This window comes from Rana temporaria, chromosome 8 (genome assembly GCF_905171775.1).
Source record: "Rana temporaria chromosome 8, aRanTem1.1, whole genome shotgun sequence".
NCBI classification, from domain to species: Eukaryota; Metazoa; Chordata; class Amphibia; order Anura; family Ranidae; genus Rana; species Rana temporaria.
In genome coordinates, this window is record NC_053496.1 from 34,073,106 (window position 1) to 34,087,638 (window position 14,533).

A 14,533-nucleotide genomic window follows, 5' to 3' on the forward strand; every position below is an offset into this window, starting at 1 on the left:
ACAACAGGAGAATGAAATGAGGGCTCGGAATGGCGACGTGCCCTTATCTGTAAGCTAGATGCAATATAGTAATTGTGTTTAACAGATTGCAAAGTGCTGTCTTTATGCCGAATACAAACTGGGGGTTACTGACAGACTGAAGAAAATGTTAAATAGAAGAACATTTCCTCCAAATAGCCATCATTGCCGACTGGTCTGCTTTCCCAATCGGAATCTCCGCCACTTTTATAGCATCACAAAGCAACCAGGAGTCAGAAGCCTGCTGTTGTGTGCCCAAGAATGCCGGGCAGCTCTTTAGATGTTCAGGACTAACAAAGAAAAAATAGTCCATGGAACTTTGAGTGAAGCGAGTGCGGGGGCCAACAAAAGTAGAAATAAACATGGTTACAACATTTATTGAAAACACGGGTAAATACATGGACATAAAAGCCAAGCTATTGAAGTAGCATAATGACAAAGGGGTAGATTCAGATAGAATTACGCCGGCGTATCCATAGATACGCCGCGTAAATTCAAATCTGCGCCGGCGTATCTACTTTCTGTATTCAGAAAGCTAGATACGACTGGCATAAGTCTCTTACGCCGTCGTATCTTAGGGTGCATTCTCACGCTGGCCGCTAGGTGGCGTTCCCATAGTTTTCAGCGTAGAGTATGCAAATTACCTACTTACGCCGATTCACAAATGTACGTGCGCCCGGCGGTAGTTTTTTATGTCGTTTGCGTAAGTCGTTTTCGTCGTAACGTTGCTCCTGCTATTAGGAGGCGCAGCCAATGTTAAGTATGGACGTCGTTCCCGCGTCGAAATGTGAAACATTTACGTCGTTTGCGTAACTCGTCCGTGAATGGGGCTGGACGCCATTTACGTTCACGTCGAAACCAATGACGTCCTTGCGACGTCATTTAGCGCAATGCACGTCAGGAAATTTTAGGGACGGCGCATGCGCAGTACGTTCGGCGCGGGAACGCGCCTAATTTAAATGATCCACGCCCCCTACCCGGATCATTTGAATTAGGCGGGCTTGCGCCGGGGGATTTACGCTACGTCGCCACAACTTTACAGGCAAGTGCTTTGTGAATCAAGCACTTGCCCGTAAAACTTGCGGCGGCGTAACGTAAATGTCATACGTTACGCCGCCGCAGATTTGCCCGATTCTACGTGAATCTGGGCTAAATTGTTTAAAAACATTTACATGTGTTGTTGTATTTAATATAAAGAGTTATACAAGCATCTAAAACTCGATGCGTTTCACGAGCCACTGCTCGCTTCTTCAGAAGTAGATCTTTGTATGCTATATATCAAAAAAATTAAGTATCAATTGAAAATATATATAAAAAAATATATAATTTTGCAATAGAGCCATAAAAGAGCCCCATACATACAAATCGGCTACCCTGAGCTTCCAAAAAGTGATCTCTCTGGACTGGATACATCTAGCCCGGGAGCTGAAGGGATGGAGCCGACAGCAAACCACAGGGGGAACAAGTGGGGGCAGGCATGGCTCAAGGATGAAAAGGCGTGTCCATTGATGTACCTCAATGTTTAGGATAGACAACTGCAATGTAGGCATAATTATCAGTGGCGGTGCGTCCATAAGGGCGCACGGGCGCCGCCCCCTCTCTCCAGCCACCCCCTCTATGATAAATGGATAGATTCATGCATAGCATGAATCTATCCATGGCCGCCGCTGCTACCCCCTATTCATGCATCCTGACCCTTTTTGGTCACCGGGCGCCTGAATTACAGCGGCGGTGGTGTTTTTGAAGCGCCTGATTAAAGCCATAGGCCCGGATTCACAAAGCACTTGCGCCGACGTATCTCCAGATACGCTTTGTAAGTGCAAATATGCGCCGTCGTATCTATGCGCCGGACTCAGAAACTAAGTTACGCCTGAAAATAGGCTTTATCCGACCGACGTAACTTGCCAACGCCGGCGTAGAGTGGGCGCATATTTACGCTGGACATATTTGGCGCTCCCATTGATTTTCTATTCACATATGCAAATGAGGGAGATACGCCGATTCACGAAATTGCATGCGCCCGACGCAGTGCGCGTAAAGTCATACGTCCGGCGTAAAGTTATGCCCCATAAAGGAGGTGTAACTCAGCAGCATCCATGCAAAGGGCTGCACCAGGGAACACAAGCCGACGTATTTTACGTAGGACGTGAATATGACTAGGCATAGGTTACGTTCACGCCGTAGGCAGTGATCCGGCGTACCTTAGGGAGTAGTTCCGACGTGATTCTGAGCATGCGCACTGGGATGCGTCCACGGGACGGCGCATGCGCCGTTCATTATACGTATCTGTCTGAGACTCAGCCCATCATTTGCATGGGGTCACGCCTCATTTGAATGGCTCACGCCCACTTCCACATACGCCGGCTTACGCCTAGGAAACCCAACGCAGATTTGGCAGCACTGGCTTTGTGAATCCAGTGCTTGCCTCTCTGCGCTGCGTCGGCGTAGCGTAAAGAAGATACGCTACGGCGGCATAAATATGCGCCGCTATTTGTGAATCCGGGCCATAGGCTCTAATAGGCGTCAAAAAAAGGTGACCTGTGAGCACCATGCTTGGCACTTGCAGTTCACCCAGGTGTGTTAGAACAGCGAATGAATATCTACTTTCCTAACACTGAACAGCCTCATTACCTGTCACTTGATTGGCTGAAACGACAGGTGCTGTGATTAGACGTCTGATGGGAGAAGAGGATGGGAAGAGATGCATGGAGGACACTGTTTTAGCGTCACCTGCTGCCCCACCGAGACAGGGTAAGTGTAAGGCAGACTGCGAGCAGGCGGGGGGGGGGGGGGGGGGGGGGTCACAGTGGCGGAATTCGATGACACAGTGGCAGCATTTGATGGGCACAGTGGCAGCATTTGATGGCACAGTGGCAGCGTTTGATGGGCACAGTGGCAGCGTTTGATGGGCACAGTGGCAGCGTTTGATGGGCACAGTGGCAGCGTTTGATGGGCACAGTGGCAGCATTTGATGGGCACAGTGGCAGCATTTGATGGGCACAGTGGCAGCATTTGATGGGCACAGTGGCAGCATTTGATTCACCTTACTCAAAGCCCCAAGGGCTATTTTTGCTTTGGTGTACTATATAGGGATGGAGGTATGTTATGGGCAGTACCAGACCTTTCTCTTCTTTTGTGATGTTCAGGACTAATGTAGCAAACATCCCAGACCAGGCTGGCTGCTTGTTGCCAGGTTCAATTTCCTGTAAGGCACATGGCAGCCAGGCACACAGTAGTTCACAGTCACTCAAGTCAGGAAACAGACCGTGCATGTCTTTTTGTAGTTAATTTGCTGGTTTAACTTGGGTGGGTTTTGGGTTAGCTTTGGGATGCTCCAAATCTAGCAGAAAGGCAAAAGATGACACTTGTTACTATTCTGCTTCTTCGGGGTGCAACCATCCTCTTGAATTCAGAATTTAAAAGAATTACAACGCATGGGACCCCTTGGCAGAGATATAACCTAACCTATAACAGAGATAAAACTGTAGTAAGATCTCCCAAAGGTGGCAAGGGCAGTCTCTAGGATTCTTGAGGCTAGTACTCACTGTGCCCTGGGTACTGTAAATACTCCTTTAGTACCAGCCAGCCTCTGTACTTAATGCCTCCGGTCTGGATCCTCTACAACACTTCCTGCACTGCTTCAGGGTGCTGCTCGGGTCCCCGAGCTCTAGCTAGAACCCCAAAAAAGATCTGTTCTGTCCTGTAGCTAGCAGAACAGAGGGCCTCAGCCTTAGGGCTGGATCCTATTCCCCCAAGAACAAGAGACAACTGGTCTGGGCCTTAGGCTATTTATACACCCCTCAGCCCCCTACTGATCACTCTCCTGACCAGGGACTGGCTGTTTGAATATTCAGGCCAGGGTTTGCCTCTCCCACCCACTATAGTCCAGACCCCATTGGTATGCAAGGGGAAGTAGTTGATCCTGCACCAGCAGCACCCAGAACAGCCAAAAGCAATTGAGTATTGCTCCCCTGCACAGGGAAGCCAAAAACTAAATTGACTTTAACTATAGCAACTTAACTAGGAGAGGTGTTACACTAATAAAGCCGTTCATCAGCACAAACTTTTGGGGGGACCCCAATTAATCAGCGGTGGGAGGCCACTGGACAGATGTTCCAATGTTCAACTCCATATAAAGTAGGTAAGAGCTGCCTGGATCTTATTTCAATTTGTGAGGGAGATTTTCTCACACTTCCTGTCTGTGTTACACCAGGAAAAGGGGGGCAGTCACATGACAAGGGCAGTAAGACGTGCCCAGAGCAATTTCTCCTTGTTTCTTGGTGTCTTTGCTATGGGGACCCATACAGGATTGAGAAATGGTGATAATGAAGTTTAAAGCCCATTTCCTGCCAGCTTCCTCCAACCCCCCTATCCCCACAAATTTTATACTTGCCTTTTTATGATTTTCCGAGGGCATGCATATCAATTTATCAGCAGTTAGAAAAGAAAGCCATTGGTTTCATCAAAGGGACCCTGGATCTTAGACGCAGTGTTCATTTTGGTAGCATATTTTGATTTTGTTTTAGTCATATGACTAAAATGCAATTTTAGTTTTAGTCCCATTTTAGTCTTCTGCAATTGATAGTAAAAAAAGCCGCGCCAAACTTAAATTAAAATTACAAAGTCTGTAACATTCAACGGATGGAAAAAATGCTGAAATCCCCCGTAGAATCGATCAGATATTTCAGATGGAGCCTTTAGTGTTGCTTGGTATAATGACACTGTGACTGGTCAAAACCTTAACCCACCAGGTGACATGCATGCGTTCAGTGCAAATCCTCCACCATAAGTATAAGCAGCTTACCAGACAGCAAGCCTTTAATACAGTTGGCTATAGCCCAGCCACAGCCTTTCAATCCCCTGGACACTTAGGTTAGGACACTTCGTGTTAAGCAGCAGGATCCCAGGCTCGGCGGTTGGTGGAAATAGATTGCGGTTCACCCGCACTTACAACCCATCGGAAAACGGCAGCAATCAAGTAGTCCAAAAAACATATAGCGGGAGATAAAAAGGGACGCAATAGCGTGATACCGCAGGGTACAATATTTATTAAAACAGTAGTGTACTTACACAAGTAAAGATAAAAACAGCGTATAGCAACGAGAAATAAAGCCGGCCGGCTTGAGGAGCCCTCCTCCTTGGCGTGGTGACGTCACTGACGCAGCCTCCTAGACGCGTTTCGTCACTAATGGACGTTATCAATGGGGGTGCTACACTCTGTTTTTATCTTTACTTGTGTAAGTACACTACTGTTTTAATAAATATGTGTTAATGTTGACATCAAATTTCAATTTAGTTTTAGTCATACTCTTTTGACTAAAATGCCATTTTAGTCACTTCAATTGTTTTAGTCGATTAAAATAGTATTAATTTGGTCTACAAAAATGTTTTAGTTGATGTAATTAACACTGCTTAGAAGCTGGATTAACCAGATGTAGATCTAAGTTCTTAAAATAAGGATAAGGGTTTTGAAGACCCACATATGTCATTGTAACACTTATACAACCTTAGATCACACAATCCTATGACCTAGTTGTCTATTCTGATGTTCTATTTCTTTGTTCTTGAACATTATCATCCAGACATAGTGACATGGCAAAACTGGGCTGTATGCAGAGCACACCGCCATTTTTCCCTGTGCTATTAAGCACAGAATCCGTCTTAAAGGGTCACTAAAGGAAAACATTTTTTTTGCTGAAATGACTGTTTATTGGGTATAGAGACATAAAAGTTAACTGATTCCTTTTAAAAATGATTAAAAATTGAATTTAATCTATCATATAATATGCCTCTAGTTTCACTTTGGTTTTAAATGTACATACATGAAGTTCCGGGTGAGAGGTGAGTCGGGAAGACTCACAGAACAAAAACAATCAAATCCAGGGCAGTGTTTTGTTTTTAAAATGAATCTGATTGGTTCTGAGGAGTTTTAGACACACAGTAATGACAGCTTAGACCACCGTGAGAAAGCTCCCAGTACGATAGTTATAAGGAAACAGGCAACCAGGAAGTGTGGAGATCACAGCAGAATTACAGCTACTTCAAAGCAAAAACGAACAATGAGGACATGAAACCAGTACTGCAGTAAGGTAAAGGAAGCTATTTAGCTAAAAAAAAAAATCCTTTAGTGACCCTTTAATGAAATAACCCATATTTAAACTAAATAAGTTCATTCACCATTCATTCTCTGCCCATCCATACAAGGTAGGAGACCTCACACCAGCTTGTTCTCAAGTCACCGTCATCACCATCATTGCCTTTCATGGCTCAGCACAGCTCATTTTATTTACCCAAACAGGAAGTGCTCACTGCACCAGTTAATCACCTCCCCATGGGAGTGGTCATCACAGGATGTCCCCTTGACACAGCAAACACCATATAAGGACATTCCTTCTGACAGGAAGTCCCATAGAATACATTAATAGAATATAAAACAATGAATACAATACAATGAATACAAATACATACAATGCTGGCTAAAGTCTTATGGGCGTGTCCGGGCAGGGAGTGCCCCCCTGCCTCCAGAAACAATCATAAGCTCCTCTATTAATCGCTGATAGAATCCTTAATCTGCGCCATTCCATAGAATAATGCATATCCAGATTATACCCTTATTATAGGTGGAATGGAGGCTATCCACAGGCGCACGCTACGAATCCCAAGCCATGCTGATCAGACAAGACCCAGATAAGAGCACACATCTGTCCATAACCACTAGTTTTCTTGCGGAGTAAGCGCACCCCCTCCTCAACGATCGTCTGTGCTAAATGCACAGAGGGCCCCTCGTCGGTGGATATATGCCCACGCCGCAAACATCACACTCCAACCTCAAGACATTTTCTACTACCAGACGAGATTCAAACAGTCTCAGACTGCCCCAGTCAGTTCTATTTAGAGCGGGCTGCGGAAGTACTAAGACTGGGTGCCATCATGACAATACATCTTCAAATTTCCACCACAATAGATAGGCAATAGGCTTGTTATCAACAAATCAAGGGAACATGACATGCTGGAAGCATTCTAAGAGAGTTCCTCATACAGTTTTTGGTGAACGGCCCCTGAATCACATCAAACGCATCTTTCCACAACAGCTACGAATATCACAAAATCTTCATACCGTGAAGTATGCCACCTTACACCCTATTCTAAGCTAGTTCTCTCCAAATGTAGGCATGTTTTGCACAAACTCAACACAAAACAGACAGAGGAGCAAAAAAAAGTACTAATACATGCACTATTTAGTTGTAATGCACCGGATTGGAGAGAGCTGCATGAATATGCAATGTGACCTGCTTCTATTGCACAATCTCTGTATTGATGCTCCACAAGGCACTGATCCCAAAGAAAGCAATCAACAACACTGCCATTATTTGAAGTGCAACACTGCCACCTAGTGGACAATGAGTAGTAAAACAAGCACTGACATTCCACAGGTACAATGCAACTACTGGTAGGTGTTCTTTGGCCCAGCTTTAGGCCTGATTCACACCGAAAAACATTACAGTTTGCATATCGCAAGTGCATTTCGCGTTTTTCAATATACGTTTTTGATCTATTGAAGTTTATGGTACCAAAAACCAGAAAAAAAGTCCTTGGCCCTTTCCATAAAGTGCACAGTTGTGAACTACATCCATAGAAAACCATTTTAAATGGACTGTACTGTGTTTCTGCAAAACTGAAAATGCACTAAAAAATGCATAGGTGTGAACCAGGCCTAAGTCATAAACAGGAATGCTAATTTAGCTTATGTGCTTCTGTTTTCGTGGAAGGATTAAATACGGTTCCCTGCATGACAGGGCCGCCAACTCGACACCCTCCTAGCCGAGGTGATAGCCATCAGGAAGGCTAGCTTGCGTTCAAATGGTTGTATCTGTAATACAGACAACACCAAGTTCAAGTCCCAAGGACACATAGATGACCTAATGGGGGGAAGCAAGCGAGTTGCCCCCTGCATAAAGCTTTGGATCAGTGAATGGGAGGCTAAAGGCCTTTGGAATAATACTGATAGGGCCGAAACTTGACCTCTGATTGTACTCAAAGCCAATTTGATTTCTACATTCGAGAGTAGAAAAGAGAGAATTCTCCCAATCACGTATTTCCGAGGATGCCATTTTTTGGCTTCACGCCAAGCAATATAAGTCTTCCAGACCTAATGATAGCTCTTCCTAGTGACAGCTTTTCTAGCATTTACTAGGGTAGACACTACTGGTCCCGAGATGCTGCGGTCCTTTAACACCCTGGCTTCCCTAGCCATGCCGTCAAATTTAAATTGGGGTGCAATATAGGACCCGAGACAGTAGGTCGGGGCGTTGTGGAAGCGTCCATGGCCTCATCCACTGTTAGTCTAGCTATCTCTTGGAACCAGGGCCTTCTGGGCCAGGCTGGTAACACCAGAATGACTTGAACTCCATCTTTCCAAATCCTGTGCAACAAATGTGGAAGGAGAGGAATGGGAGGGAAAGCATAAACCAGGGAGTATTGGCTCCATGGAACTATCAGAGCATCTGCTCCGATTGCCAGAGGATCCCTTGTTCGGGACACAAACTGCTGTAGCTTGTTGTTGAACCTGGATGCGCTACGTACAGAGTGCAGGGTTTCAAGGCATGCTACATCCAGAGTAGAGGGTTAGGATTACACTACGTATAGAGGGCAGGAAGTAGAGGAGCGCGAGATACAGAGTAGAAGGTTCAGGATTGTGCTACGTACAGAGTCCAGGGTTTAGTAGTGCGCCACTTACAGAGTGCAGAGTTTAGGTGTGCGCAATGCACAGTGTGCAACCCCAACCACCCCCCCCCCCCCACGCTTCCTTGCATCTCTTCTCTCTCCTACCTGCCCTGTAGGCTGCTCTGCCTAGCCTTGCAGGGTGATTGATTTCTCTCTCTCTCTGTAGATCAGTCCCTGCCGTGAGTGCGTGCAGGGATCTGTAACATCCAGGAGCCACCAAGAGTAAAGCTGTTCCTTACAGACACTGAAAACTTCAGTGTTTACAAGTGACAGTGGGGAGCAGAGAGCGAGAGCCCGAATGGAGTTCCGAGTGTGAAGGCCACATGACAAGGCCTGGTGGGCCAGATGTGGCCTGCAGGCCTTGTGTTTGACATGCCCATGTGCTCTATATAGATCTTTAATTATTACTAGAGGGGTCATCAGCAGGAGGAAGGAGATCCTGATTCCTCTATATAGATCTTTATATCACTAGAGGGATTACCAGCAGGAGGAAGGAGGTCCTGATTCCCCCATCCGACAACAGACCGTTGTCCGCGGAAATTTTTAAAGCCTGCCATACAACATTTGTCTGCGGAAAATCCGACAACTGTCGGATAGAACCTACAAACAGTCGGATTTTCGGCCAACAGGCTGTCAACACACAATTCCCGTCGGAAAATCCGATTGTGTGTACGAGGCTTTAGAATCCAGGATCCAGGGCAAAGTCCATAAGGACCATTTGTCTCAGACTTGATGACCTGAAGGACCACTTGGTTTTTTCTTGTCCTCAATCTACTATGTTTCATTTATTTCAAATATATATGTGGCACTAATTCCACTTTCGTTTGCAGATAACAAAACAAAACAAAATAAATCCGCAGGTTTGGAAACACTTACATAAAAGTGGATTAAAAGGACATATCGATCTGCTGCCATGCACATATTGATCGATATGTCCTTTTCATCCACTTTTATGTAAGTGTTTCCAAACCCTTATTAAAACTCAGTGCCTACGGTATTACACTATGTGCTTCTTCTGTTTTCTCCTCCACACATCGACTTTACAGTTTTGACCATTTGTGAGGTATCATCTTCAAGCATTTGTCATCCTCCTTTTGTTTGGTGGTTTGCCATAGGAAGATCCGGTCTCGCAGTGCCAACAGTCTTTATATATTCTCAGCTTTATTGACCCTTTGGGCGTATGCTCATCAGGGTTCAATACATTTGGTAAGCCTCTGCTTTATTGGTGGCGGGTACATCACTAGTGTGCATCACGCTCAAGAGTGAATCACTGTTGACTTGGGATTATACCTCTTACGCCTCGTACACACGACCGAGGAACTCGACGGGCGAAACACATAGTTTTCCTCGTCGAGTTCCTTGTTAGGCTGTCGAGGAACTAGACAAGGCAAGTTTCTCCATTCCCGTCGAGGAAAAAGAGAACTTGCTCTCTTTTTTGCTCGTCGAGTTTCTCGACAGTTTCCTCGACGAAAATGTACACACGACCGGTTTCCTCGGCAAAAAAATATCTCCCAGCAAGTTTCTTGCTGGTTTTTGCCGAGAAACTCGGTCGTGTGTACGAGGCCTTAGTCTTTGACAGCAATCAAGCTTCTTCACTATTTAACACATGGACTGTTTCTATTCATTGTTTTCTTCTGTTCACATATCAGTCACTTGATCATTTTTGATACAAGAGTATCATCATCATTATTTAGCGCTACTATTTGTATGTTTAGTTTGCAGATAATCCTGTCATGTGAAGCACTGTGCCAAAACTAAATTACAGCAAAAAAGGAGGCGAGCCAGCCAACAAAAACATGTACATGAGTTTTTTTTTTTTTTTTCTTAAGTGTTTGGGGCCAAAATGCACTAGGCTACACCAAAAGATACTCCTTCACCTTTTTAAAAAATTGCACTGCGCCATTTTGCACTGATGTGAGCAGGCATCATAGAGAGAATAATGCGATTTCTATTGTCACGCATTGCAGCTCAACGACAGAAGCAGGAGATACTGCACTAGTGTGAATAGCGCTTATAATAAGACATTGGGGTTATTTATGAAAGGCAAATCCACTTTCCACTACAAGTGCAAAGTGCACTTCAAATTGCACTGAAAATGCACTTGGAAGTGCAGTCGCTGTAGATCTGAGAGGGACATGCAAGGAAAATAAAAAAAACAGCATTTAGGCTTGCACATGATTGGATGATAAAATCAGCAGAGCTTCCCCTCATTTCAGATCTACCCCTCAGATTTACAGCGACTGCACTTCCAGTGCAATTTCAAGTGCACTTTGGACTTGTAGTTTGCATTTGTAGTGCAAAGTGGATTTGCCATTCGTAAATAACTCCCATTGTCTCCATTACAAAAGTGAAAATGTTTGTGTTGATATACACAGGCAAACAAGCAATAACTGTAATGCAGAGACAGATGGACAGAAGAGATGTATAGCATGTACTATGTGCTCACCTGATATAGGGCAAGGGAGTGTCCATATCGCTGAAGGGGCCCCCGTAGGACCGGCACTACATTCCAGATACTGCTCTCCACATTGTAGCTGCAGGAAGAGCAGGACAGGATGGTGAGATCCACGTCAAAAACAAATGTCTCAATTCACTGAGCCACAGTTATCACTGAGCAAGCGATTAATATTTAGCAGCAAGAGCCAATGAAAGATAAAAATAGCAATCACTATCAAATAACACCAAGTAAAATACTAAACAATTTCAAAGTTTTGTTGGCATAGAAAGCTGTGAGCAGGCCATTGTTGGCTTACTTGTAATGGTCTCTGTGTGTCATCCTGGATCCTTTACTACACGGCGAGACACTGACCTTGAACAAGCATAGGCACACTAAGCATTATGGCACTTCATCGGCTGCATGCGGGTTCAGGTTGGTGACTCATTATGTATCTTTGTGCGGGCGTAACGTATCTGATTTACGTTACACCTCCGCAACTTAGACGGGCAAGTGCTGTATTCTCAAAGCACTTGCTCCGTAGGTTGCGGCGGCGTAGCGTAAATCGGCCGGCGTAAGCCCGCCTAATTCAAATTTGGAACAGGGGGGCGTTTTATGTAAATGTTGTGTGACCCGACGGGATTGATGTTTTTCACGAACGGCGCATGCGCCCTCCGTGGAAATCTCCCAGTGTGCATTGCTCCTAATACGCCGCAAGGACGTATTGGTTTTGACGTGAACGTAAATTACGTCCAGCCCCATTCACGAACGAGTTACGCAAACGACGTAAAATTTTCAAATTTCGTCGCGGAAACGACGGCCATACCTAACATTGGTACGCCGCACTTACGCCACCATATAGCAGGGGTAACTATACGCCGGGAAAAGCCTAACGTAAACAGTGTAAATGTACCTAGTCGACCGTGCGTACGTTCGTGAATTCGCGTATCTAGCTAATTTGCATACTCAACGCAGAATTCGACGGAAGCGCCACCTAGCAGCCAGCGTAAATATGCAGTTACGATACGACGGTGTTACACAGTTACGCCAGTCGGATCTACGGAAAATCTATGCGTAACTGATTCTAAGAATCAGGCGCATAGATACGACACGACCGCGCAACTCAGAGATACGACGGCGTATCTGGAGATACGCCGTCGTATCTCGTTTGAGAATCTGACCCTAAATGTGTAAGTTCTGTATATTATCTATATATTATTGTATTCTATTTTGTATGTATTGCACACTGCACTCACTGTGCACATGGCACTAATAATGTTTTCATTAAATATTTGCATTCTTTTGAGTCCTGATTAGAATAAGCCTGCCTATGTTACGCCCCTTGTTACCATAAAAGTACAATTGTAATATGTATGTGATATCCACGTAATCGTGTGTATAAAAACCTTCAATTGCGTCAAATAAAAAAAGAAGTTATTTTGGAAAGATGCGAAGTGTATCGTTTGTGTCTGTTCCTTACTGCAGTAGTTATTATTCATTTGGAACCACTAATCTCAATATGAGGATAGGAGTTGCCCATCTATAAAATATACAGAACAGCAAAGGTGCCATTCAGAAAACACTTTGCATTTTCTTAATAACGCAAAGTGTTCTCTGATTGGATGAGGTAAAAATGATGTTGTCACCACCATGCCTCTTTTACCTCGGTAAATCAGAAAATGCTTTGCATTCATTGAGAGAGTGCAAAGTGTTCTCTAAATGGTGCCCATGCCAAGGACTGAGCAGCTGGGCAGCCACTACGCACAGGACCCAGAAACCAGAGGCAATCACTGTACTATTGGTGACAAAAAAATATCATTAGAGAAAAAGAGATAAAAGGTTAGGTGCCTCAATCTTTGCGACACAATATAATCCAAAATTCTCAGGACAATATATTGTTCCACCTAAAAGCTAAAAGGTCCATAACGGCTAAAAAAAAAAAAACACTGTGTGCAGTACAAGACCTAAAACCCAACTCCAGGAACGAAAAAAAAAAAGAAAAAAACAACAACCTTGCAGTGGGGACTAACTGCACTGCAAGGGTTAGAATTATATTAAAGTATTTTTTTTTTTTAAATAACAAACATGTTATACTTACATACAGTGATTTTGAACAGAGTATCCTCCTCTTTTCGGGTCTCCCACCAGCGCTCCTGGCCCCTCCCTAATGTCGAGTGCCCCTAGAGGAAGCAGCTTGCTATGGGGGCACCCGAGCAGGCTCACTGCCGAGCCTCTGCTCTGTGTGTCCATTCACATATAGAGTCTAAGCTCTGCCCCCAGAGTCTCCAGGGAGCCGTGGCTCTTGTGCACAGCGCTGGATTGCGATGGGGCTCAGGTAAGTATTAGGGGGGGGGCTTTGGGTGGGATGTTGCACGGAGAAGGTTTTTTTTACCTTCATGCATAGAATGCATGAAGGTAAAAAACTTTGAGCCTATGGTTTAAAGCAGGGTTTGACCAATTTGCTTGGAATCTAGGAGCCAGCTAAAAAAGTTAGGAGCCAGAAAACGCGCCCCGTCCCGACGAGCTTGCGCGCAGAAGCGAACGCACACGTGAGTAGTGCACGCATATGTAAATGGTATTTAAACCACACATGTGAGGTATCACCGCAACTGGTAGAGCGAGAGCAATAATTCTAGCCCTAGACCTCCTCTGTAACTCAAAACATGCAGCTACTTTAGGCTCACGGTCCCTCTGGTTTTGTTTGTATTGATTACTTTGTTGGTCACTAGTCCTAGTGGAGGGGTGTATCACCACTACCAATATATAGGATATTTTTTTATGTCCCTCTTTTGTCCTCCCTCCTTGCTGCGTTCCCTCACACAGATAGTGGTAATTCTCTACCTGTTTATTCAGGAGACCACTGTCCTGTGTGGGAACTATTAGGGATATATTTTTTATTAGCAATTGGGCTTTTATATGTGGGGGGGTATCTGTGTATTGTGGTGGGTGCGCTATTTATTTACTCTGACCCTCCTTCGGGAGGATCGAGTTTTTTCTCATTCTAGTTACCAGTATATGCCGGTCTGTGGGGGGGGGGGGTGTCCATAAGGGAATTATCTGGGTAGGTCCACCTATTCTTAGGGGACCCACTCTTTATGCCTTATACATGTGTGTTCTTTTTGATATTTTTTCAATACATTTGTAGTTAACTCTTTAGGGTGTGCAGTAGTCTGTCTCCTTTTTATTTTTGTTATACTGTATTTTTTGATTCCACCCCCCGATAATATTGGTGAGTACTGCGCTATTCTGTATTAGGTGGGATTCCCATGCTCTCCCCTTTTTTTGCTAACTCAAAACATGCAGCCTGTAGATTTTTTTAAACGTCGCCTATGGAGATTTTAAAGGGTAAAAGTTTGT

The 14,533-nt window shown here is 44.7% G+C and overlaps 1 protein-coding gene across 1 annotated transcript in view; it reads right to left on the reverse strand.

Moving 5' to 3' along the window:
• ATRNL1 (attractin like 1) overlaps nt 1–14,533 on the reverse strand; it is an 859,416-nt gene that overhangs the window by 667,952 nt on the left and 176,931 nt on the right. The window contains exon 7 of the mRNA XM_040361535.1: nt 11,189–11,276. Within this exon, the coding sequence (XP_040217469.1) occupies nt 11,189–11,276 (88 nt within the window). The remainder of the gene's footprint in view (nt 1–11,188; nt 11,277–14,533) is intronic.